A 24,985-nucleotide genomic window follows, 5' to 3' on the forward strand; every position below is an offset into this window, starting at 1 on the left:
CCGGGGGAGTCCAGGCGGTTTCCGGCGGCGTGACCTGGGCGCGCTGGGCTGGCGGGTTGCCGCATCAGGAAGGGTCTGCGCTGGCTACCGGTAACCGGGCGGCTGGTGGGAGTGGCCGGGTGTGGCGCTGGAGACCTTCGGGAGGGAGGGGTGACCTTTGTCTTGCGACCCGAGCCGGCACCGAGCTGGACTTCAGCCCGATCCTATTGTGGATCCCTTTTTGTCCTCTGCTAGGCCTTCACCCGCACGCGTGGGAGTCCGGAGACGTGGGTTTTATTCCAGCCAGCGTCACTGATCGGCTCTCTCTGACCTTGGGCGGGATATGTCCTTTCGTGGGCTTCAGCTGCTTTAATTAGAAGATGGAAGTTGTATTCACAGGGATTATGAGCTCCTTGAGGGCTGGAACTGACTTTTATTAGTGTATATACATTGTTGCTTGTCCCGGCACAGAACTGTACAGTGTGGGTACTCTGTGCCTACTTAAGTTGTTTTGGGTCACGAAGCCTTTGAGAATCTGATGAGAGCTCTTGATCCCCACCTCCCACCTCTCTAAATCCCGCCCCCCAGCCCCCCCCCCCCCCTTTGCTCAGATACAGGACATTGGCTTACTGTTTCAGATATTTCATATACTGTTTCTGCCCGTGGATCCCAGAGCTTGGCCTGTGGTAGGCATTCAAACATTTGCAGTCCATTAGGTCCTAGATGTTCAGTTAATCATTTTTAAACGCATGAGTCCCTGTCCACTTCATAGGAGAAAGATAGATATCCTAATAGCAAGTTTTAGTCATGGGTCTGGCAGTATGTTCTTGTCCCTTACATCTCCCAACAACTCTAGGAGAGGGGTATTATTTAATTCCCATTTTGCAGATGAGGAAATTGAAGCATAGAAGAGTAAACTTGTTTTAGGCCATTCACCCTGTGAATGGTGAGAGCGTGAATTCAGACCCATGTCTGCAGTTCCACAGGCGCATATTCTGAACTGCCAGCTGAAAATGGACTAGATTTGGAACTATATTTGAATGTGCTCTAGCAGCCTTTGTTTGGGAATTGAGCTGGCTGTTAATACAGATGATTGCAAACCAAACATTGCATGCTATGGAAATACTCCTATTCCTCTGTCTCCTTTTCTTCCTCAGCATATTGCTTGTTTAGTAATATCACAGTTTACATCTTACCCTCTGTGCCCATGTTCTTCAATCCTTTTATCTTCAGTGAATATTGATTCAGGCCTGTTGAATGAATATGGCGGTAACAATTGTGTGGCCTTGTTCTTCCAGCCCTCCAAAGCAGGTGTTTTTATTTATAGATGAGCTATGAGGTGATACTGTTTAGGCGCTATCTTTTTTTCTTTTCTGTACTGCTTTTAAAGGGACCGTATTAGGAATCTTGGAAGCACTGCCAACATGTCTGATGTTCAAGAAGCCACTAACCAACTTCTGGATGTGAACCTTCATGGCAACCAGAGGTCTATACAAGTGACAGAAAGTGGTCCCAGAAGTGAGTCTGAGCACCTCCAAGTCACTATTGGAGCCACTGTACCTACCGGTTTTGAGCAAACAGCTGCAGATGAAGTGAGAGAGAAATTGGGGTCATCGTGCAAAATCAGCAAAGACCGGGGCAAGATATATTTTGACATTTCAGTGGAAAGTCTGGCTCAGGTTTGAATGAAGCAATATTAAAAATAGTTTTCTGAAAGGGTCATTTTATGATTACTTTCTGATTTACAGACCCCTCTTGAATCTTTTTTGCTTTTCTTTACTCTGCCTCAAATCTGGTTATTTTAAAGTATTACTGCATTTTCTATTTGGTACTGATTTGTGAATTTGACTAGTAGATTTGCTATATTTTTAGAAGTGATCTTAATATTTCCTGAGGATGAATTTCACCAGAAAGAATCCTTTGTGACTTTTGAAGAAATTCTGAATATCTGCCAAACATCTTTGAATTTATTTACTTCGGCATTTAGCTGAAGTGTAGACTTTGGTGGTGAAGTGTGTAAGGAGAGATTTTTCTTTTAATCTTTGTGAAAGAAATACTTGCTCAAAAGTAATTAGGAATCATTGAAATGGAGAAGTGAAGGTCAGCAAACTGCCATTCCACTAGAATAAAAGCTAACCAGTATTTCATAACCATATAAGCATCATGAGAGCAGGAATTTTCTGAGATTTGTTTTGGCTGAAATCTCCCACGTTCTTAGTGTCTGGCATGTAGTAGAAATCCAGTAAAGGGGCGCCTGGGTGGCTCAGTCGGTTAAGCGGCCGACTTCGGCTCAGGTCATGATCTCGCGGTCCGTGAGTTCGAGCCCCACATCGGGCTCTGTGCTGACAGCTCGGAGCCTGGAGCCTGTTTCCGATTCTGTGTCTCCCTCTCTCTGACCCTCCCCCGTTCATGCTCTGTCTCTCTCTGTCTCAAAAATAAATAAATATTTAAAAAAAATAAAAAAAAAAAAATCCAGTAAATATTTGTGGGATGGATGGGAAGCAGATATTTTCCACCCAGTATCTTAGTACATAACCTTAGCAGCTTTGAGAAGATAGGTGCTATTATTATCCTCATTAATCGTTAGGCTTAGGGATAAGTAATTGGCCCAGGGTCACTCAGTTAGTAATCACAGCTGGAGCTCAAGCCCTGTGCTCTTAACCACTGCACAGGATACAGTGTACCGTAGGGAGCCATGAGAGAAATATACAGTAAAGCCCCACTTGACTGTCTTCATCTTTCCTTTCTCCCCCAAACCTGTGTTTCCCAGGTAACATTTTAAAGCTATCCTTCCATCTTCCTTTTTCCTTTTCTGTAAGAGTATAGAAGCTAATGGGGAACCCACAACATGGGAGACTGGGGAGATGAGAAAAGTTAAAATACAAATTATAGGTATTACCTATTTTAAAATCTTTGTATTTAATTTTTGTATTTAAATTTGTAAAATGTTTATTTTTTAGAGAGAGAGAGAGCGCATGTGCACGCGAGCACGAGTGGGGGAGGAGCAGAGAGAGAGGGAGACACAGAATCTGAAGTAGGCTGTAGGCACTGAGCTTCAGCACAGATCCCCTTGCAGGGCTTGAATCCACAAACCGCGAGATCTTGACCAGAGCCTAAGTTGGATGCTTAACTGACTGAGCAACCAAGGCGCTCCCCTTCCCCATTTTTTTATTTAAATATTGATAGTTTGTGTGATTCAAAAGCTTTCTCATAAATTTGTTTCTAACATTTTTTTCCCTCCCCCAGGTTCATTGTCTGAGATCAGTTGATAACTTATTTGTGGTTGTTAAGGAGTTTAAAGATTACCAGTTCAAAGAAACAAAGGTGAGTTTTCCCATAGTAGCTGACTTTCAGTCTCTCCCCAAAGAGATTATTTCCACTTTTTGCATTCTAACATTTAGCATTACTACTGCTTTTATAATCTAGAATCCTGGGAGGCTTTTATAATAAAATTCAGAGATTGGTGGACAGTCCATCTCAAAAGTTGTTTTGAAAAAATCAATATTGTAGGTAGTGGACACAATGGGTGGAAAGGGTCAAAAGGTACAAATTTATACCATGTAAAATTACATGGAGATGTAATGTAGAGCATTGACTATATATTATATATATAGCATGTATAGCAATGACTATAGCTAAAGATACTGTGTTGCATTTTGTAAGTTGCTAAGAGAGTAGATCTTAAAAGTTCTCATCACAAAAACCATTTTAGAACTATGTGTGGTTACAGATATGAACTAGACATTGGTGATCCTTTCACAATATATACAAATATTGAATCATGTTGTATACCTGAAACTAAAATAATGTTATATGTTATTCTTCTTTTTAAAAAGATGAGAGAATAACAAAAAAACAAGTAAGTGAAAGTCAATATAGAAAAACATCAAAGTGTATAAGAAATAAAATAAGTTGTGTGACTTTCTTACCAAAAGATACATACCTTAGATTAGCTTTACTGACATACATGGTTTTAGAGTAGAATTGCTTCCAGGCTATGAATCAAAGATTAAGTGACTGAGTCATCTACAAATAACACTTTCTCTCACAGTTCTTTTGTACAACTGTTACCTTCTCTAACATTTTTTGAAATATAGCTAATATGTAAATACTCCTTTACTTGTTAAGGCAACAGCTTTGTCTCCAACTTGTATTTAGCATCTGATTTCTAAATATTGATATGCTGCCTAAGTTGAAGTTTGAAAAAGAGATTTCAGTAAGGTCTTAGTATTTTTCCACATTGTTTTTTAGTCAGGTTTCCAGAGTCAGATGCTTGAAAACTTTTCTATCAGTTTTATTGCTTATATTAGAAACACTGTGTCTTTTAAATCCATGATACACTGCCTGATTCTCTGATTTTTATTTATTGGCAACAGATTGATTTCCGAAGCATTATTCAATAACCAAAGTGATGTGAACCCACAGCCTAGAAAAAATAAAACCAGACCTAAAAGAATTCCAACTGAAAATAGATTAAAATTTTATTAAGAATATAACTTTCAGCACTAGTAGTATAATCTTGCAGACTTCTGATAATCATTGTCAACTGAATCATGTCTATGAAACTAGACATAACAGGCAGCTGGTGAAAATTTTTGCTGCTTAGTATTTGGAAATTTTAATAGCTAATTCTATACATGAGTAAATGCTAACAGGCATTTTTAAAAACTATTAAAAAAATATTAAAAACCCTGTAAAGTTTCACTTTAAATTCTTGCCTTTACAGCATTATTAATATTTTTGTATTACTTTGTGCAGTTTGATCTCTAATTGGAGGTGAATTTGATACTATGTAATGGTTCTATATGAGCCAGCTTTGCAGAGTAGCCTTGTAAGTTAACTGCCAGAAGAGGTTGCTGATAAAGTCCCAAAAGAAGAGCAGCAAGGATTAAAGTAGATTTTCAGAACTATGCAAGGGCATATGTGTGACCATGAAAAATTATTTAGCCTTTCACTTTGAGGACTTATTTGCACCATGCCCCAGTAAAAGCTTGTTTTTAAATATTTGCTTCTTGGGACGCCTGGGTGCCAGCATCCCACCCTGGTCATGATCCCAGAGTCGTGGGATCGAGCCCTACTTCGGGCTCTGTGCTGAGTGTGAAGCCTGGTTGGGATTCTCTCTCTCCCTCTGCCCCTCTCCCCTACTTTTTCTCTTTCTCTTTCTCTAAAAAAACAAAGCCAAAAGACTTTAAAAAGTAAGTAAATAAAGATTTGCTTCTTGCTTTTTGTTGACTGTCATTTTCACTGTAGCATTATACTTTCCCATGTCTTATAAAAAGGCTTGATTAGCATCCTGATAGGTCCTTTCCTTTTTAAGTATTCAGATAGTATCATGAATTGATTAACCTGTTTAAAAAAAACAAAAAGCTAACATTTGTGCTTTATATGTTTTTTTTTAAGCTAGGTAATTTAGGGGAAATTGTAAAGACCAAAAAGGATACGCAGTGGAAATGTTTGTTCCTATATCTCCATACAATGCAGTTCCCTCCCTGGAGGCAAGAATCATTCCCAATTTCTTGGATATTCTTCTAGAGATATTTTATAAATATGTGCATTTTATTTACTAACACAAATGAAAACATACCATACATACTGTTCTGTGCTGTGCTTTTTCTCCTATATCTTGAAGAGCATGCCAATATCATCACTGGATTTCACTGCATCTTAATTTAATCACCCCTATTTAGGACATCAGGTTTTTTCAGACTGTTGCTACTATGGTGGTTGAACAAATATCTTCTGTACATCCTTGCGTGTATTTAATCTGAGGGTCATTTTTCTTTCTTTAAGTTCCATTTATTTAATCTCTGCACAGGTGGGGCTTGAACTCATGACCCCAAACCAAGAGTTGCACACTCTTCTGACTAAGCCAGCCAGGCACTACCTGTAGGGTCATTTTTCTCATTAATAAGATAGTTTAACCCTCCCCTCCTTCCTTTTCCCCCTGAAGTTTTATTATTCATCTTAGTGTTGATCTGTATGCTTTAATTTCTATCCTTTAATCTCTTTTAATTTTTTTTTTTATCTTTATTTTTGAGACAGACAGAGCGTGAGCAGAGAGGGGCAGAGAGAGAGGGAGACAGAATCTGAAGCAGGCTCCAGACTCCGAGCTGACGGCACAGAGCCTGATGCGGGGCTTGAACTCATGAACAGTGAGATCATGACCTGAGCCAAAGTCAGACACTTATCTGACTGAGCCACCCAGGCACCCCATACCCTTTAATCTCTTGGTGGAGGAGGATATCAGCATCTCCTCTTTCCTTTCACCTCCAGCTACCTTCCAGTTTGTAATATTTAAGTGTTGTCTGTAGTCATAATCCCAGTTTTCTTTTTATCACTTCATTGGCAGTAGTTCAGAAATGATTGTTTTTCACCTTTATGTTTGATGAATAGTTTAAGTATAAAATTTGGAGTCATGCTTTTCTTCCTGAAAAATACCGTAGGCTGTGTTCATTTTCTTCTAGTATTAAATGTTGCCATGAAAAATTTTTGAAGCTATCTTGATATTTTTCCCCCTTACTTGTTGCTTTTTTGATACTTTTGCTTCATGCCCAGATTTTACTTTTAATCTCTGAAGTCTCATAAATTCACCAGGATATGTCTCATGATAATTCCTTGTCAAGACATGTCAGTCTATAGAGAAGTTCACATCCACATACATTTCTTGAAAGTTTTCTTGAGTTACTATTTTTTTTATTAAGCTCTACACCCAATATAGAGCTGGAACTCGTGATCCTGAGATCAAGAGTCACATGCTCCACCCACTGAGCCAGACAGGTGACCCTAAAATATTTTTTGTTTCATTATGTCAGATCCTTTTCAGAGATAAACCAGTTGTACATATGCAGGGTCTCCTGACTTTGTTTCATATTTTATCATTTTCTTTGTATACTTTTTGCTTATTTCCATTGTATTTGCTTTACTTTTCTCTACATTACTTACTGTGTTTTCATCAGTGTCTTTTATATGTGGTGCTTTCTATATGGTCTTCATTTTGCGGTGTTTTTTTTTTTTTTTTTTTATTCCACTTATTCTTTGACATCTGTGAGCTCCTGTTTCATCTTTTTATGGTGGCTCACCTCATCTCCTTTCCACTCTTATATCTCCGCTTGGAGCTCTTATTTTACAAAGGTATTTCCTCATTACATTTTTTATTTTGTTTTATCACAGTTTTTGAGGTTTTTTTGTTACTTATTTTTGAGAGAGAGGGAGAGAACAAGCGTGGGTGGGGGAGGGGCAGAGGGAGTAAATCCCAAGCAGGCTCTGCACTGACTGCCTGCGCTCAAACCCACAAACTGTGAGATCATGACCCAAGCTGAAATCAGGAGTCGGAGGCTTAACCGACTGAGCCACCCAGATGCCCCATTGGTCAAAGTTTTCAACTGCTCTGTGGCAGTGTCTTTCTGGTCCCTGTTTTTGTCTGCTCCCTTTGTTTTTCTGTTTCTTTCATCCTTTGTCCTTTCTTATGTTCATATAAGTGCTGTGCTGATAACTTTTGATGATTGGTCATCTGTGAATGAGGAAGTTCCTCTTGGACCTGCTATTGTTAGAAGGTTCTTCTGGGAGAAGCCAGGAACTGTTCCAGGCCAGCAAGAAATTCCCCTGCTTCACTGTGAAGTTCCTTCTTGGTTGTAGATGAATGAGTTCTCTCTTCCTTCCTTATTTAAATTTTTTTCCCACCCCTGCCGTCTCCCCTTCCTTCTTTTTTTTTTAACAGCATTATTGAGGTATAATTTCCATACTATTGCATAAGTTCTTTTAACCATTATGTCTCTCTAGCCTGAAGGGATCAGCAGCTTCAGGGTTATTTACAGTGTAGAACATCTCTCCCCAACTCTACCTCATCGACACTGTTTCCAGCAAATAGACCATGTCTGTAAGATTCCTTGTTCAGCTTCCATTTCTCTCCCCTATTTATTCTTGTTACAGATGAAGTTCAAGGAAGCTCCTTCTGTCAGTATATATACTTGCCCTGCTATTCCAAAGGAGAGCTTATTTTGCTACTTCTTTGTAGACTTCTCTGACCTTTGTCTGAGACCTTTGTCTGGTGTCTTCCTATACCTCTGTTTGGCCTTCACTGCACTTGGGAATCTTATGTTAGAATTGTTATATTATGGTTCAAAGTTATAGGTATCATATACATTCTACTTTATCTATAGATAAAGTTGGTGGGGCACCCCAGTGGCTCAGTTGGTTGAGTGTCTGACTTCGAGTCAGGACATGATCTCAGCATTCCTGAGTTTGAGCCCCGCATAGGGCTCTCTGCTGTTAGCACAGAGACTGCTTCGGATCCTCTGTCCCCCTCGCTCTCTGCCCCTCCCCCACTCATGTTTTCTCTCCCTCTCTCTCTCTCAAAAATAAACATGAAAAAAACTTAAAAAGATAAAGTTGGTATTTCTGTTGTTGTTGGTGTTTAGAATGGTGTCTAGAGAAAGAAAGGGGCTATACTAGTGTTCTCCATTATATTAAATCTCCAAGACCTGTAGATGCCTTTTATGAGGAAATAATTTGTATATAGAATTGAATTTGCCAAACCTGAAATTTACCATTATTTCATCAGGTTTCAAGTAGTATGAAAGCCTTCACTCACCTCATCCCCATTTCAAGTCTCAGTTCCATCAGTGAACACTGACCTCTTTCTAACTTGATGTTCAGTACCATATATTGTATATACCAGCACTCTGCAATAGAACTTTCTGATGGGAATGTTTTAGGTCTACTGTCCAACACTAACCACTAGCCATTAGTGTGTGAAATGTGGCTAATGTGATTGAGAAACTGAGTTGGTTTTTTTTTTTTAAGTAACCTCTAAGCTCAACGTACAGCTTGAACTCATGACTCTCATGACTCATGTGATCGTCACATGCCCTACCAACTGAGCCAGCCAGGTGCCCCTGAGCTTTTAATTTTTTTTTTTTTTTTAACATTTTATTTATTTTTGAGACAGAGAGAGACAGAGCATGAATGGGGGAGGGGCAGAGAGAGAGGGAGACACAGAATTGGAAGCAGGCTCCAGGCTCCGAGCCATCAGCCCAGAGCCCGACGCGGGGCTCGAACTCACGGACCGCGAGATCGTGACCTGAGCCAAAGTCGGCCGCTTAACCGACTGAGCCACCCAGGCGCCCCCTTTTTTTTTTTTTTTTTAATTTTTTTTAATGTTTATTTATTTTTGAGACAGAGAGAGACAGAGCATGAACGGGGGAGGGGCAGAGAGAGAGGGAGACACAGAATCGGAAGCAGGCTCCAGGCTCTGAGCCATCAGCCCAGAGCCCGACGCAGGGATCGAACTCACGGACCGTGAGATCGTGACCCGGGCTGAAGTCAGACGCTTAACCGACTGAGCCACCCAGGCGCCCCCGCCCCTAAGCTTTTAATTTTAAATCATTTTAATTTCAATAGCTACATGTGGCTAATGGCTGCTGTATTGGATGGCATGGCTCTGCACCACACATTTTAACATTTTATCACATATTATCCAGCAGCTGTTTATTGAAAACCATTTGTATGCCATGCGCTGTTGTAGGCATGTGGCTTATAGAAGTAGTCAAGACAGGTAAGGTCCTTTCCACCCTCTTCTGGGAGAAGCTTTGATAGCAAACAAAACAAATCTGGTAACTTCAGATAATGCTTAGCTCTGTAAAGAGAATGGGAAGAGAATGACTTGAGAGGACTGCTTTATGAAGAGCAGGTCTCTCAGAAGATATGCCTTTTAAATTACTATTAATAATGACTAGGCGAGGGGCGCCTGGGTGGCTTAGTCGGTTAACCATCTGACTTCAGTTCAGGTCATGATCTCACAGTTTGTGGGTTCGAGCCCCATGTTGGGTTCTGTGCTGACAGTTTGGAGCCTGAAGCCTGCTTCGGATTCTATGTCTCTCTCTCTCTCTCTGCCTCCCCTGCTTATCCTCTATCTTTCTCAAAAAGAAATAAACGTTACACAAAATAATGACAAGGGAGCCAGCAGTACAGAGACCATGTGAAGCAATTATCTTCTAAGTAGAGGTAAAAAGAACAGTCCTGAGGTGATGTAAGAGAAATAGGCAGAGGTCAGATTATATTGGGCTTTTTTTTTTAAATTTTTTTTAACATTTATTTATTTTTGAGACAGAGAGAGACAGAGCATGAACGGGGGAGGGTCAGAGAGAGAGAGAGACACAGAATCCAAAACAGGCCCCAGGCTCTGAGCTGTCAGCACAGAGCCCCTATGTTGGGCTTTTTAAGGAATTTAGATTTTTTTATGTGCAGTGAGAAGCTGTTGAGGGACTTTAAGGAAGGGAGGGGCATAATCAGATTTACATTTTAAAAAGATGATTCTAGGGGTGCCTGGATGGCTCAATTAAGTGTCCAACTTCGGCTCAGGTCATGATCTCATGGTTCATGAGTTCGAGCCCCATGTCGGACCCTGGGCTGACAGCTCGGAACTCAGAACCTGAAGCCTGCTTTGGATTCTGTGACTGTCCTTCTCTCTGCCCCTCCCCTGCTCACGCTCTCTTTCTCTTTCTCTCTCAAAAATAATATAAACGTTAAAACAATATATAAAAAGATGATTCTAGACGTTATTTAGAAATTGGATAGATAGGTTTTTAACTGCTTAAGGTTGTTTTTACTTTTTTTTTTGGTTTTTTTTTGTTTTTTTTTTTTTTTTTGCTTTGTTGTCCCTTTTAAAAACTATTGCTCTTTAAAAGAGTATTACTTTTAAAAGTAGTGTGGGGGCACCTGGGTGGTTCAGTCAGTTGAGCGTCCGACTTCGGCTCAGGTCATGATCTCGCGGTCCGTGAGTTCGAGCCCCGCATCGGGCTCTGGGCTGACAGCTCGGAGCCTGGAGCCTGCATTGGATTCTGTGTCTCCTTCTCTCTCTGCCCCTCCCCCACTTGTGCTCTCTCTCTGTCTATCAAAAAAAAAAAAAATGTGTTTACACAACACAAAATTCAGAAGGAGGTCAGTCAGTGAGAGGTAAGTTGCCCTCCTTCCCCTGTCTTTACCCACCCACTTCTCCTATCCAGAGGTAATCGTTAACACTTTCTGACTGCTTACATTTTAATCTTGAAGCCCAACTTCTGATCTCCTATTCTATCTTGTATTATGTATTAGTGGCTTAATTTGTGTATCTTAATTTTCAATGGGATTTTAATTTCCTTAATTGTAGGCATTACCTATTTCCTCTTTTGTTCTGCACTCCTACCACCTCCAGCATCTATAGGCTGAGTAGAGATTTGTTCAATGAAAGTGGTGAGAGGTGCATGGATTTCATCATTCTCTGTCTTTCACAGGAAGAAGTTTTAAAGGATTTTGAAGAGTTGGCTGGGAAGCTTCCATGGTCAGAATCTTTAAAAGTATGGAATGTTAACACCAGTTTCAAGAAAAAAAAAACAAAGCGCAAAAAGATAAATCAGAATTCAAGTAAAGAGAAGATTGATAATGGACAAGGAGATAAAGCAGATGAGAGGGATGATAAAAAAGGATTCGCCAACAAAACCTTAGATTCCCGTATCTTAGACTATTACGAAAATCCAGCCATTAAAGAAGAGATATCAACATTAGTAGGGGATGATTTGGCATCTTGCAAAGATGAGACTGATGAAGGCTCAAAAGAAGAAACTCCTGAGGTGCTGAAGTTTAGAGTCACGTGCAACAGGGCAGGAGAAAAACACTGCTTTTCCTCAAATGAGGCTGCAAGAGATTTTGGGGGTGGTGTTCAAGATTATTTTAAGTGGAAGGCTGACATGACCAACTTTGATGTGGAGGTATGTGCCCCTGATTGTGATGATTCGAGAAGGCCATCACAGACGCATAGCATTTTCAGACTAAGCACTTTTATGGGCAGTTAAATTGCGACCACATAGCTAACAGGGTGTGGTTAATAAGAGCATGGGCAGACATCTTGATTCAGATTTAGAATCTACAACTGCATAACTTTGGACAAGATACTGTTTCTGAGCCTCTGTTTCAAAGGGAGCCAGTAATAGTATATACCTGTAAGTGTGTCCTGAAAGTTAAATGAGATAATACATTTTAGGTATTTGGTGCGATACCTGGTATATAGTAAGTGCTCAGTAGATAGATGGGAGTTATTAAGACTTGAGTTTTCTCATCTAGTACTTTTTACATTATATGGACTTTCAGATTGTAAAATCCAACCAGAATTAAAACAGTTACTTTGTTTTTATGTGTCTTGGTTGTAGAGTTTTACTGCTGAAAAGAAGTGGAGTACGTTTTTAAAGCAAACCCCAGCCTTTTACAAGGAGGTTGAGCGTCATTGCTCATTCTCATCCACAGCCAGCTCTTTATTAAATACTGCTAGACTGATACACTCACATGCCTCTTTTAGCATACTTACTCTTGATTCACATGTGGGCCATGCTTAGTAGCCTTTACAATCTCTGACAGCTCAAAAGGCCTCTAGCAGCCAACACTTTTTCCAAGAAGTCATTTTCTGTTGCTTTTGGGAAACTTGAATCTAGGCAAGTAACTTACTCTCTCTGTATGCTTTCCTTGCATATCAAATGAGAAGAATAATTCCCCATTCCTTTTTATCGTGTAATAGGTGTTATGAGAATGACTAGGCTATTAGGACAGTAATGTTGAAAAGTTAGCAGCAGGGATGGGGGGTGCAGTGCTCAGAGCACAGATTCTGAAGCTGCACTGCCTGGGTTCAAATCCCAACTTAAATGCTGTAAGACTTGGGGCAAGTAAGAGGACCTCTTTGTGCCTCAATTTCCTCATCTTTAAAAGGAAGATAATAATAACACCTGGCTCACGTGAAACTAATGTTACATTGTGTGTAAACTATACTTCAATATAGTTTACAATGTCAATAAAAAAATAAATTAAATAAATTAAAAAATTAATTTAAATAAAATAATTTAAATAAATTTATTAATTTTAATTTAAATTAATTAAAATAAATTAAAAAAATAAATTAAAAAAAATTACCTAGCATGGGGGAGCCCTAGGTGGTTCAGTCAGTCGAGCATTTGACTCTTGATCTCAGCTCAGGTCATAATCTCACAGTTCATGGGTTTGAGCCCCACATTGGGCTCCACGCTTGCAGTGCAGAGACTCCTTAGCATTCTCTCTCTCTGGCGCTCCCCTGTGCGCTCACTCTCTCTTCTGTCTCCAAATAAATCAATAAAAACTTACGGGCGCCTGGGTGGCTCAGTTGGTTAAACGACCAACTTCGGCTCAAGTCACGATCTCACTGTTTGTGAGTTCGAGCCCCACGTCGGGCTCTGTGCTGACAGCTCAGAGCCTGGAACCTACTTCAGATTCTGTGTCTCCTCCTCTCTGTCCCCTCCCCTGCTCACACTATGTCTCTCTGTCTCTCAATAATAAATAAATGTTAAAGGAAAAAAAAACTAAAAAAATAAAAACTTAAAAAATACGTTTTAAAAAAATATATGGTTTGGAGAGTGTGAATCTGAAATGAGGTAATGCATGTAAAGTGTATAGAACAGTGTATTGCACATAGGAAGTGATAGATAAGTGCCTATGCTGCTGCTATTGTTAAGATCATGTTGGGGCGCCTGGGTGGCTCAGTTGGTTAAGCGTCCGACTTTGTCTCAGGTCATGATCTCATGGTTTGTGAGTTCAAGCCCCGCGGTGGGCTCTGTGCTGACAGTTCGGAGCCTGGAGCCTGCTTCAGATTCTGTGTCTCCCTCTCACTCTGCCCCTCCCCTGCTCATGCTCTGTCTCTCTCTCTCAATAATAAACGTTAAAAAAAAAATTAAGAGAAAAGATCATGTTACGTGGAAGACTGGAGAACATTTTATTGTTACTTGAATATATTTCACTGTGTGTTAGAAAAACAATAGGATAAAATAGTCACAGGCGTGATTAAGTCATTTAAAAAAACAAAACAATAGGTGATAAAGCAAATGTGACACATTGTTAACAGTTGGTTAATCTAAGTGAAGGGTACATTTTATTTAAGAGTTCGTTGTGCAAGTATTCTAGTAGTATTTCTGTATGTTTGAACTTTTCAAAAAGTTAAAATGGATGTTAAGCCATAAACCTTCAAAATATGTTGGTATTGTAAAAATTCAGGGACTATCTGGTTATAGCTAACTTATAACGAATGAAAAAAGATATTATTTCTTTTTAATATGTATTTATTTATTTTGGAGAGAGAGTGTGCGCAAGCAGGGGAGGGCAGAGAGACAGAGAGGGAGACACAGAATCTGAAGCAGGCTCCAGGCTCTAAGCTGTCAGCACAGAACCCAATGCAGGGCTCGAACTCACAAACTGTGAGATCATGATCTGAGCCAAAGTTGGACACTTAACCGACTAAGCCAAGTAGGTGCCCCCAAAATTAAAATAGATTTAAAAATTTGAAAGTGGTATAGACTAGATTATTTCATTTATATGAAGTTCAAAAAGAAGAAAACTAATTTGTGGTGGTAGTAGATTTTTATTTTTCTTAAAGGTTTTATTTTTAAGCAATCTCTACACCCAGTGTGGGGTTCAAACTCACAACCCTACGATCAAGAGTTGCATGCTCTAGCAACTGAACCTGTCAGGCGCCCCTATTTTATTCTGTCTTTTATTATAGGTTCTTTTGAACATCCATGATAATGAAATTGTTGTGGGCATTGCATTGACAGAAGAGAGTCTCCATCGAAGAAATATCACACATTTTGGACCTACAACTCTGAGATCTACTCTTGCCTACGGGATGCTCAGGTAAGAGAATGGGTTTGCCATCTAGATTAAAGTGACACCTTGGTTTGAATTTTCCCTTTAAAACACTTTAATTTTTTGTGAAGTACTGTGTTGGATTTTGGTGGGTAAACAACAGGATAAAAAGGTAATAGTCTCTTTCTTTCTCTTATGTCCCATGTTGATTCCTTGTGGTCCTGAAAATATCATTTAACTACTGTCTCAGCTTTGTTTTTAAATGTTTATTTTGAGAGAGTAAGAATGTGCGACCCACACATGCATGTGGGGAAGGGAGGGGCAGAGAGAAAGGGAGAGACAGAATCCCAAGCAAGCTCCATAGTCAATATGTGGAGCCCTACTATGTGGGGCTCAGTCTCACCACCATGAGATCATGACTTGAGTTGAAATCAAGAGTTGGACACTCAACCAACCAAGCCACCCAGGCCCTCTTAATTTTCTTGTTTTTGTTTTGTTTTGTTTTTAAGTTTATTTACTCACAGAAAATGTGAGCAGGGGAGGGGCAGAGAGAGAGCAGGAGAGAGAATCACAAGCAGGCTCAGAGCCTGGACAAGAGCTGTGATTCAAGAGCTGTGAAATCATGACCTGAGCCAAAGTCGGACACTCAACCGACTGAGCCACGCAGGCACCCCTATATGTAATTTTTTTTAAGCTCTAGGATATAGAGTCAGCCTATAATTACAAATTGATTTTTAAAATGAATATTGATTGGTGTTACTTTATGCTAACATAATAGGTCCTTGATCTTACAGCTTCAGGAGTAGGCTGTGTGAAAGTCTCAGCTATTGATTGAAGTATTTTTATATAAGCTATTTTCTTTCCTATAGGCTCTGTGCTCCTCAACCTACTGATATAATAGTTGATCCGATGTGTGGAACAGGGGCAATCCCAATAGAGGTAATAACTTTTCTTTACCTTTTAGATAAGCATGTGATATATCAAGTGTTCTGGAACTAATGGGCAAATTATGAAATCACCAGCATGGGGTCAGTGGACCTAAAAGTGTTAAAAGAAAATTAAAAAAAATAAAAAATAATTATAGTAGTAAAGCTCAAATTTTTGTGTGAAGGATATAACCACCTATTACAACTAGCTAAGGACTGATAGATTATAAGTGATGGTTACTCCGTGGATTGCAGCAGAGGCTGATAATTACAAACTGGTGAGTCCCTTTTCTATAAAAGACAAGTTGGTAGACTTGAACAGAAAAGATATTGAAGGCATAAGCAAAAAACTGGAGGAAGGTGTTTCATCTCTATAAAGTGAGATTATGCTTCTTAACCCACTTAGGTTCTTAGAGGGAGTAAATATAGTTGTAAAACAGAAACCTATGCATGTTATTTAGATTTTTTACGAAGTCTAACAAGGTCACACATCAAATGCTCTTAAATAGTTTTAAAATTTACTGATACTGAGAGGATTCAAAAACTGCTTAAAGCAAGGGATAGAAAGGCATTTTCTAAGTGGAGAACATTTAACAAGAGACTGAGTCTCCTTGAATCAGTATTATCTATACTTTTACAAATATTTTGGAAGAGGGTACTTCTGTTTAAAATTACTTAAAGTTATGAATCATGGTATGTTCTTACATACAGTATACCTAAAGCCAGCGGGAATATACTGAAGAAGATACACACATTCTGTGAGTGGGCAGAATCTGGACAGTCCAAAGCAGCCACAAAGGGAAAAATAATCTAAACTACAGTTAGAAAATGACATGTTTCATCTGGGAGTTGAAATCCCAGAAGGAAATCTTTAATAGTCTAAAAGACTACTATTTTCTGGTAGTGTGAGCTAGAGAAATTGACTCTCGCTAAAGAAATGCACACAGAGAAAACTCAGTTGCTGTGAAGAAAAATTCTGGGAACAAAGCAAAGTGTTATTCTCTAGCATTAAACCATGACGTGTCTATGTCTGAAATAGCATGGAAAGTCACAAAATGTCAAGAAATATACCACAGAGCTAGAGAGTCCAGAAGAGCCCCCCCTCCAGCTGAAAAAGATTAAAAAAAGATTGAGGCATTTCTACCTAAGAGTAGACATGAGGATGTCAATATTGAAAAAACGAAGCTGATATATAATCAGAATGAATGAAGTATGAAAGGAAATGACAGGGTATGTATACCGAATTGTTCACCATAGTATAAAATACCTGATCTAGAGTACTCTTTAAAACTTTGCAAGTTCTATAAAATTCATCTCTTTCAAAAGAAGCTGAAAATCTAAACACATTTAGACCAAAAAAATGAGTGTTGGGGAATCACAATCATCTGAAAGGCTTTCATCAAATTCTGAGGGTCCTTTCTACATCACCCTCAAGTGTGTGGGCAAAAGAAAAGGTGATGAAGCCTTGTGTCCGTGGATATGGGTTATTACTCTTTACAAAAGAGTCCTAAATAGAGGGCAGAACTTTCATGTCAGACACCTTCTGTTAATCTACCTAGAACATTGTTCAGCCTAGGGTAGTGTGTCACCTCCTTCCACAGATGAGATGTAAGATTGGTATTTATGATCTGTTCACATGTTTTTGACTTAACATTACAAAATCCTTTCAGGGATGTGGTGGTTGTCATTCAGAGGTCTGTGCCGTGGTTATTACATTTTATTTTGAAATTTTCAAATATTCTAATATATCAGATTCTATAAAATTCTGTGATCACAAAGGGTATAGGTTGGTCACTTTAATTTGGGTACATTTTCAAATCGTGTTTGTATTTTAGGTCTGTAATGCCTACTATGTGCCAGACATTGCTGGCTGAGGGATTGAATAAAATACGAGACTTGTCCTTAGATTCCTTGAGAAGCAGACAAGTACAGAAATAATTAAAAAGAAGTACAGTGGCAGAGTATGTACAAAATGCTTTGGGGTGGGGAGGCAAATGAGAGGCAGCTTGGAGAGTTCGGGTTGATGTGAGAGGGCATGACATTTGAACTAGGTCTTGAAAGATAGGTAGGAATTCAGCAAGTGAGAAAGAACAGAAGGCCTTTTTAAGCAAGGGGAATAGCAAAGTTCACAACATGCAGTGTTGTCACTTAAGAAAAGCATTGGATTATTGGTTTGATTGTCTAGTTTATTGACATTCAGTTGAAATTATTTTCCCTTTAATCATTTTTGGGGTTTTTTTTTTTACAGTTTACTACTTTGGTTTTAATATATACTATTGTCTTTTAGGGGGCTACTGAATGGTCTAACTGTTATCATATTGCTGGTGATAATAATCCGTTGGCTGTGAATAGAGCAGCAAATAACATCTCATCTTTATTGACCAAGAGCCAAATTAAAGAAGGGTAAAAATTTAATTTAAAAGATTTTGTACCATTTCTTAGGCTTACATAATCACTTTTCTTACCGACTTTATGAATTAATATCCCCAGTGCATGGTCATGGTGACATCCTCATAACCAAAATGCATACTGTGAGACTCCATTAAATTTTAAAACCGTTTATTGAGGGGCGCCTGGGTGGCTCAGTCGGTTAAGCATCCGACTTCGGCTCAGGTCATGATCTCACGGTCCGTGAGTTCGAGCCCCGCGTCGGGCTCTGTGCTGACAGCTTGGAGCCTGGAGCCTGTTTCGGATTCTGTGTCTCCCTCTGTCTCTGACCCTCCCCCGTTCATACTCTGTCTCTCTCTGTCTCAAAAATAAATAAACGTTAAAATTTAAAAAAAAACAAACGTTTATTGAAAATAACTTAGAACATGTTTTTTTTATTTAACTATAATTTCCCCACCCTAATGCAACTATGTTTATTTCTGTCTTCTCTTTCCTTATTCATGTATCTTTTTTCCCAAATAGTGGAAGAATATTGTGTTGACTTATTTCAGTTTTTACAAATTTTCAAACACTTTGAATATCTTTATATAGTCTGTTTTTAATAACTGCATAGTATTTCATTGTGTAGAAATACTACAGTCCATTTAGCCTTTCCTCTATTATTTGGCACTTTAAAGCAGTCTCAGAATTAGAAGAAACCTGAAAGCCATTTCCACAGTACCTGAGTGTTCTGTAGGAGATCCTGCCAGTGGCCTTCCAGTCCGTGTAACCATCTGTAATGACTTTCTCTGGAGGCTGTCAATTTGGTCTTTGCACAGCTTTGAGTGCTAGTCGTATCTTTTAGTGAACTGAATTTCTTTCTGTACCTTCTATAGAGTTTTTGTAGTTCCACTGGGATCCATAAAGAAAAATCTTATCTCTGGGTCACACGGTGATTGACATCAGACATTTGAAGAGTTACCAAAACTCCCCTTCTTCCTGTCCCACTCCAAATCCACTCTTCTGCAAGCAAAATAGTCCAAGGTCCTTCTCCAACTGTATCCTTTTGATATCTGTGCACTGGAAGTCCATTGGCCTCTGGGAAATTTTGGTTTTTATCTGAGCTGTATGTTGTTACTGTATCTTAAGCCCTGGCTCACTACTCCAGATTATATTCAGTGCCACCACCTGTGCCAGCCTCTCACTATCCTTTTAGTTTGGGCCATCTATGGGAAGAATTGGTTGAAATGCCACTTGGTTTTCTATTTCTTATCAGAGGCCTCATCATAAAATTGTTTCTCTGGTCTCCTCTGCTGGTGCCCTTCACTTTCTTATAAAGTGGCAAGAATAGGTAGTGAGTGATCAGCAGATTTGTTCAAACATACAGATGCTCCACATTCTGAATACACGGCCCAGGGACATCATTATACCAAACCTAAAAACAGCTGCCTCCTTAATGTGAGGTTTCTGTTTGTAAGTGAAATCAGGGGTTTTAAAATACATATAGTCATTTGATGCAGATATTACTTACACATATTTATTCATGTATTATACCATGTATTTATTATACATGGTATGCCTCATATTGTTTTATGTCTGTATGTCGGTTATCCTCTTCTTTGTTATTTTTTTCCCCCTATTAGAATCATCAGTGCTTCGTTTAGTTCTTTCATATACTGTTCTGTGAGTTTATGCCTAATGCTTTTCATTCCTATTTCCTGTTGAGGTTTTTTAAATTTGTTACCTAAAAGCTTAAGTTACAGGCTATCAGTGTTGTTGACCATATCCTATAGATTTTGACAATTCTGTATTTTTCTTTTTAAATTCCTGGTTGTGTACTTGTCTCTCTGATCTAGTTGTTTAGGGCAGTGCTTTTCAAACTTGAATGTTGCACATGAGTCACCTGGGGATCCTGTTAACTACAGGTCCTGATTTAGTAGGTTTTGCATGGGACCTGGGAGTTTGCGTTTCCTAGCAAGCTTATGGGTAATACTGATGCTGCTGGGCTGTGGTCCTACTTTAAATAGCAAGGGTTTAGATCATTTTTTTGTACATAAGTAGTTGAAAGGTTTTAATTCATTTTTACATTTGTTTTATTGTGATGAGTTTCTATGGTACATTTTGTTTCATGTTTATCGAAATTTTCTTAGGGCTTAGTAGTCACCAGTTTTTTTTGAAATGTGATAAATATTTTTAAGCAAATTATTTCTTTTGTGTTTTTTGAATGTTTTATCTTAATTGCTTTTCAGGCCCTCTGTACCTTTTTTGTCTATTCTACCTGTACTATTTGTTATCAGTCTATCTAGATTTTTAATATTGTTTTCCTCATTTCTTATTTTGTTGCAGTTATTCGTGCCTGTGATTATAAGACTCATTTTTTATAAATTCATTCATTTATGAGACAGCAAGCAAGTGGGGGAGGGGCAGGGAGAGAAAATCCCAAACATGGCTCAGATTCACAAACCTTGAGATCATCATGACTTGAGCTGAAATCAAGAGTCAGACGCTTAACTGACTGAACCATCCAGGCACCCCAATACTGATATTTTCATTATCTGTGCTTTTTTTTCTCCCCATTATGGCATGAGTGCCTTTATTGCACATTTTAAGTTCTTCACTAACTCTGAATATAATAATTCATTTCTACTCATAATCCTTGAGTTGCTTTTAATTCTTAGCCTGTGCATTACTGTCTTTTGTGTTTTTTCATACCAATGGCTTTGACTTAATGAGAATTTATTTCATTTACTATAGTCCTTATCTTCTGTCATCTGTTTTTTCAGCCTTTTTCTTTGCCTTATTTTTTATAGTAGAATACATGTTTTTTAATTTTCAAACAAGTATCTCTATATCTACTAATTTTACATATCTGTTTCTTTAGGTCTCCTGTTATTACTACCGAGACTTACCAAACTATAGAGGTGTCATCTCATAATCTTATTCCTGTGTGCATCGATGTTTTTTACATTCTCAGTTATATAATTTACTGCCTCATTACTGTTGCCACCTTTACAGTTCTTTGTGTTGCAATCTTGTTTACCCCTTTAGTTTTTCTTAAATTGTAGATGAAACCAGACATCTTTTGAAAACCAATCTTAACTGCTTTTTTTTTTTTTCTTTTTTTTTTTTTAATTTTTTTTTTTCAACGTTTTTTATTTATTTTTGGGACAGAGAGAGACAGAGCATGAACAGGGGAGGGGCAGAGAGAGAGGGAGACACAGAATCAGAAACAGGCTCCAGGCTCCGAGCCATCAGCCCAGAGCCTGACGCGGGGCTCGAACTCACGGACCGCGAGATCGTGACCTGGCTGAAGTCGGACGCTTAACCGACTGCGCCACCCAGGCGCCCCTCTTAACTGCTTTTTAAATCATCATTAGATTTTGTCATCATAAAAGTTTTATCACATGACCGTATGCGTTCTTCCGACATTCTGCTTTGAAATTTTTGCTTAAGTTAATGTTTGTCACTATCATTTTAGTAGCATTTTCTACTTTATATCAGTCTCTTCAGAAATGTTTTTAGATTTCATACTTCAGAGTAAGCATCTTTCCTTTGTCCCCATAGCAAAGTGTCCTGGGGCTTGCCCATAGATGCTGTTCAGTGGGATATCTGCAATCTGCCATTGAGAACTGGTTCTGTGGACATTATTGTAACAGACATGCCATTTGGAAAAAGGTGGGACTTGGCTTTTAAAAGATTAGTTTTACCTTCACTTGTTAAACTAGTACTGAATTTGTCTTCTAAATCTGTTCATTTCTTTGAACTTATTCTATTCACTTAAGAATTATGAAATGATAAAACAAATTATATGATAGATTCACCCAATTTGTTTCTTCTGAGAACTCATGAAGTAACTACATTTTGATCTGACTGTCACAGGTTAATCCACTTCCTGGCCCATTGTTGAATTACAGGATACTATACAAAGGTTGAGGAAAACTTGGTTCTATTTCTCAGGATAAATATTTTCTCATCATTGATTTGGTTTAGATGTTTATTTTACTCATTAAGAGAACTACTAGAGGTGTCAAAAAAATTCTGTAGCCAGTTCATCTGATTCATTATTTCTAAGCAGTTTACTAAATCTGATCACTCATTTCATTGGCATATACAAGTGAAGCTGTGGCTTCTAAAGGACAACTGTTTTGGCTTGAGAATTTTCTTACTGTAATTAGTTTTTCACTTCTCATTTCATGTAGTCCTAGTTGTTTATCTGTTAAGTGTTTGATTCACTGGACCTTCTTTTATAGGATGGGCTCCAAAAAGAGAAACTGGAACCTTTATCCAGCTTGCCTACGGGAGATGAGCCGCGTCTGTAGACCAGGGACAGGCCGAGCTGTGCTACTTACTCAGGACAAGAAATGCTTTACCAAGGTGCTGTAAATTAGCCCCGGAACTCACCCTGTGGCAGCTGTAGGATCTTTTAATTTAAACTTAGGGATATTAGTTTGAGTAGGATTTGTTTGCTCTTCCCCCCCAGTTTCTTGCAACAAGACCTCTGGTTGGTCTATAAGCAGATTTTCCGCTAATTACTTCTGTGCTTTTTGTGTATACACAGGCATTATCCGGAATGGGACAGGTTTGGCGGAAGGTGCATACCGTCTGGGTGAACATAGGGGGTCTTCATGCAGCAGTTTATCTTCTGAAACGTACACCTCAAGCTTTTGTTCATCCTGTAGAACAACATGGGGAAAGAACTCCTTGGTGATGCAAAGAATAGAGATGGTTCATGGTATTTGTGCCTCTTGACACTGGGAATGTCAGCATGTAGTATTTGGTTTGAGAGAAAAATAGCGTTAATAAAATTGCAGATTAAATTGGTCGAAAGCTCTTCACCTTCATTAGCAAAAGGAATTGAAAGTCTTAAGCAGAGCTTTGGAGCTTTTTTGAAGGAGTAGCTAGGCAATTACTACTGAAAATGCTTTCAAGATCCAAAGGCTACTGGGGCGCCTGGGTGGCTCAGTCGGTTGAGCGTCCGACTTTGGCTCAGGTCACAATCTCGCGGTTCGTGAGTTCGAGCCCCACATTGGGCTCTGGGCTGATGGCTTGGAGCCTGGAGCCTGCTTCCGATTCTGTGTCTCCCTCTCTCTCTGCCCCTCCCCCGTTCATGCTCTGTCTCTCTCTGTCCCAAAAATAAATAAATGTTAAAAAAAAAAAAAAAAAGATCCAAAGGCTACTAAAATGCTCCGGGATTTGAGTTTCGAGTATTTCTTTTCAGGCTTCATAGCAGTTCCTATTTTCCATTGTAGCAGGTAAAAAGCTACCCTGGCTTAATGGAAAAGAAAAGAACATAATCAGAACATTTTGGGCCCCACTGCATTGCCTGTGCAGCTTTGCTCTTTAGTTTTTTGAGTTGGTTTTACCTCACCTTTAAAAAAATGAAGCATTTACATTTTGTGAAATAGTGTTGGCCCCATGACAAGATGAAATCTCACAAGACCAACTGGAAAGTTTACCATCTGCCTTACAAATTAAAATATGCATGTTATTGAAATCAATACATGAAAATAGAGGACTAGGACTGATTAAAGGAATGGCAGATATTTTACTGTTAGCAGTATAGGACATTGCTGTTGTAAACAGCAAATACACTGATGAGACCAACAAGCCAAACTTAATTTTTCTATCAGCACAGAAAGTCACACATTAACCTGCCAAAAGTATTTTTGTTTTTAAAATGATTGCAGACACACTGATGTATCTTTGAATTAAAAACTTTATGAGAATTCTATTTTCTCTTGGATCTGTATTCATATTTAGCTGTTTTTCCAGTTGCAGAAAACTGAGACAGTAGAAAATAAAAAGAACATTAAGTCCTTGTGACAGTGGTGCTTGCCTGGGACAAAGAGTGGTTGGGTACATGTGGGATTCTTTATAGTATTCAGAGTTTATTTGGGAGTTTCTGGCTGCATTCAGCCTAGATTTTCAGTGTCATGTTAGTAATATATTAGTACTACTCATTCCCTTCTTAAATAGCTCATGTTCAGACACAGCACTTCTTTCTTTTGAAAGAGTTCACACTAGCAGCATAGCCAACAGCCCTAGTAGTCTGGTTTCTCTCTGATCTACTACCCCATACTTCAGAATGAATTAGAAATGAGACATTTATAAGGGGTGTGTATCCTAGACTGGAGTTTTTACTATCAGAATGCACCGTTACACTATTTTGGGTTCAACATAAAACAATCTTTCACATCTAATACACCATTTTAACGTCTGTTGGTCAGTAATCTGTAGAACTGGGAAAGTACAAGGGCCCTATCTCTTGTCACCACTGTTTACCATGTGCCTGACAGTACCTACCAGCGTGGGCATAGTTGCTAATAAACAAGTATTTTTGCATGTTGGCCTAATTTTTAATTGTAACAAACTTGGGTTTGAGCCATCATAGCTTTAGTTCTATGAAATACCACTGTAGAAACATGTCAAGACTAATTTTAAGATGATGTACATATGCAGTGTACACTCTCTACCACTTTGCTATCTTCCTCCCATTAGGTTTTTTAATATGGTGACAACAGGAAATGGGCTGAAGACTGAAGAACTGGGATGGGGCTATACATGATGCAATCACCAAGTAGTTATGTGACCTTGAACCCGGCCTCCTGTACCATGGGAATGTGAAAAGGGAAGGGAATCTGAACACAAAATGACTTATGAACCAGACATTCTGTTATTGTAAGAGTCCATAAACTTGAGGGAAACAAAAAAAAGATTTCATAAGTTTAATGGAAGTATGACGGTTATCTCCTAAGGACTGACAATGTCTAGGGCTAGAAAGAGAAACATTTGTTGAAATGTTCCTTTTAAAATAGTAGGAAGACTTTCAGGAAACTGCCAAAACTGTACGTTCTGGTATATCCGACGGTTATCTCCTAAGGACTGACAATGTCTAGGGCTAGAAAGAGAAACATTTGTTGAAATGTTCCTTTTAAAATAGTAGGAAGACTTTCAGGAAACTGCCAAAACTGTACGTTCTGGTATATCCATGTTAGATATGGCTCAGGTCTCCACTGCATGGGCCCAAAGCAGAAGATTGAAAAAACAGGAAGTATTTTTAAAAGGTCTGTAAAATACCAACA

The 24,985-nt window shown here is 38.8% G+C and overlaps 1 protein-coding gene across 4 annotated transcripts; it reads left to right on the plus strand.

Annotated features, from left to right (window-relative positions):
- Window positions 1-2: 2 nt before the first annotated feature.
- On the plus strand, window positions 3-24,245 carry THUMPD3 (THUMP domain 3 tRNA guanosine methyltransferase). Of its 4 annotated transcripts, none has more exons than XR_014137272.1 (11): window positions 3-90; window positions 1,370-1,658; window positions 3,226-3,303; window positions 11,250-11,723; window positions 14,528-14,658; window positions 15,480-15,549; window positions 17,824-17,939; window positions 21,468-21,578; window positions 22,154-22,277; window positions 22,462-22,840; window positions 23,076-24,245. XR_014137272.1 is itself a non-coding variant. In XM_081794988.1 (10 exons), exons 2-10 carry the CDS (start codon window positions 1,404-1,406, stop codon window positions 22,609-22,611), a joined length of 1,509 nt encoding a protein of 502 aa, XP_081651114.1. In that variant the 5' UTR covers window positions 3-90; window positions 1,370-1,403; the 3' UTR covers window positions 22,612-22,846. The 4 variants fall into 4 exon arrangements, 1 of the variants encoding a protein (XP_081651114.1); XR_014137273.1 differs by having other exon boundaries at window positions 18-73; XR_014137274.1 differs by lacking the exon at window positions 3-90 and adding an exon at window positions 97-665.
- Window positions 24,246-24,985: the final 740 nt, after the last annotated feature.

Source organism: Panthera onca, chromosome A2, assembly GCF_046562875.1.
Source record: "Panthera onca isolate mPanOnc1 chromosome A2, mPanOnc1 haplotype 2, whole genome shotgun sequence".
In the NCBI taxonomy this organism is placed as follows: Eukaryota; Metazoa; Chordata; class Mammalia; order Carnivora; family Felidae; genus Panthera; species Panthera onca.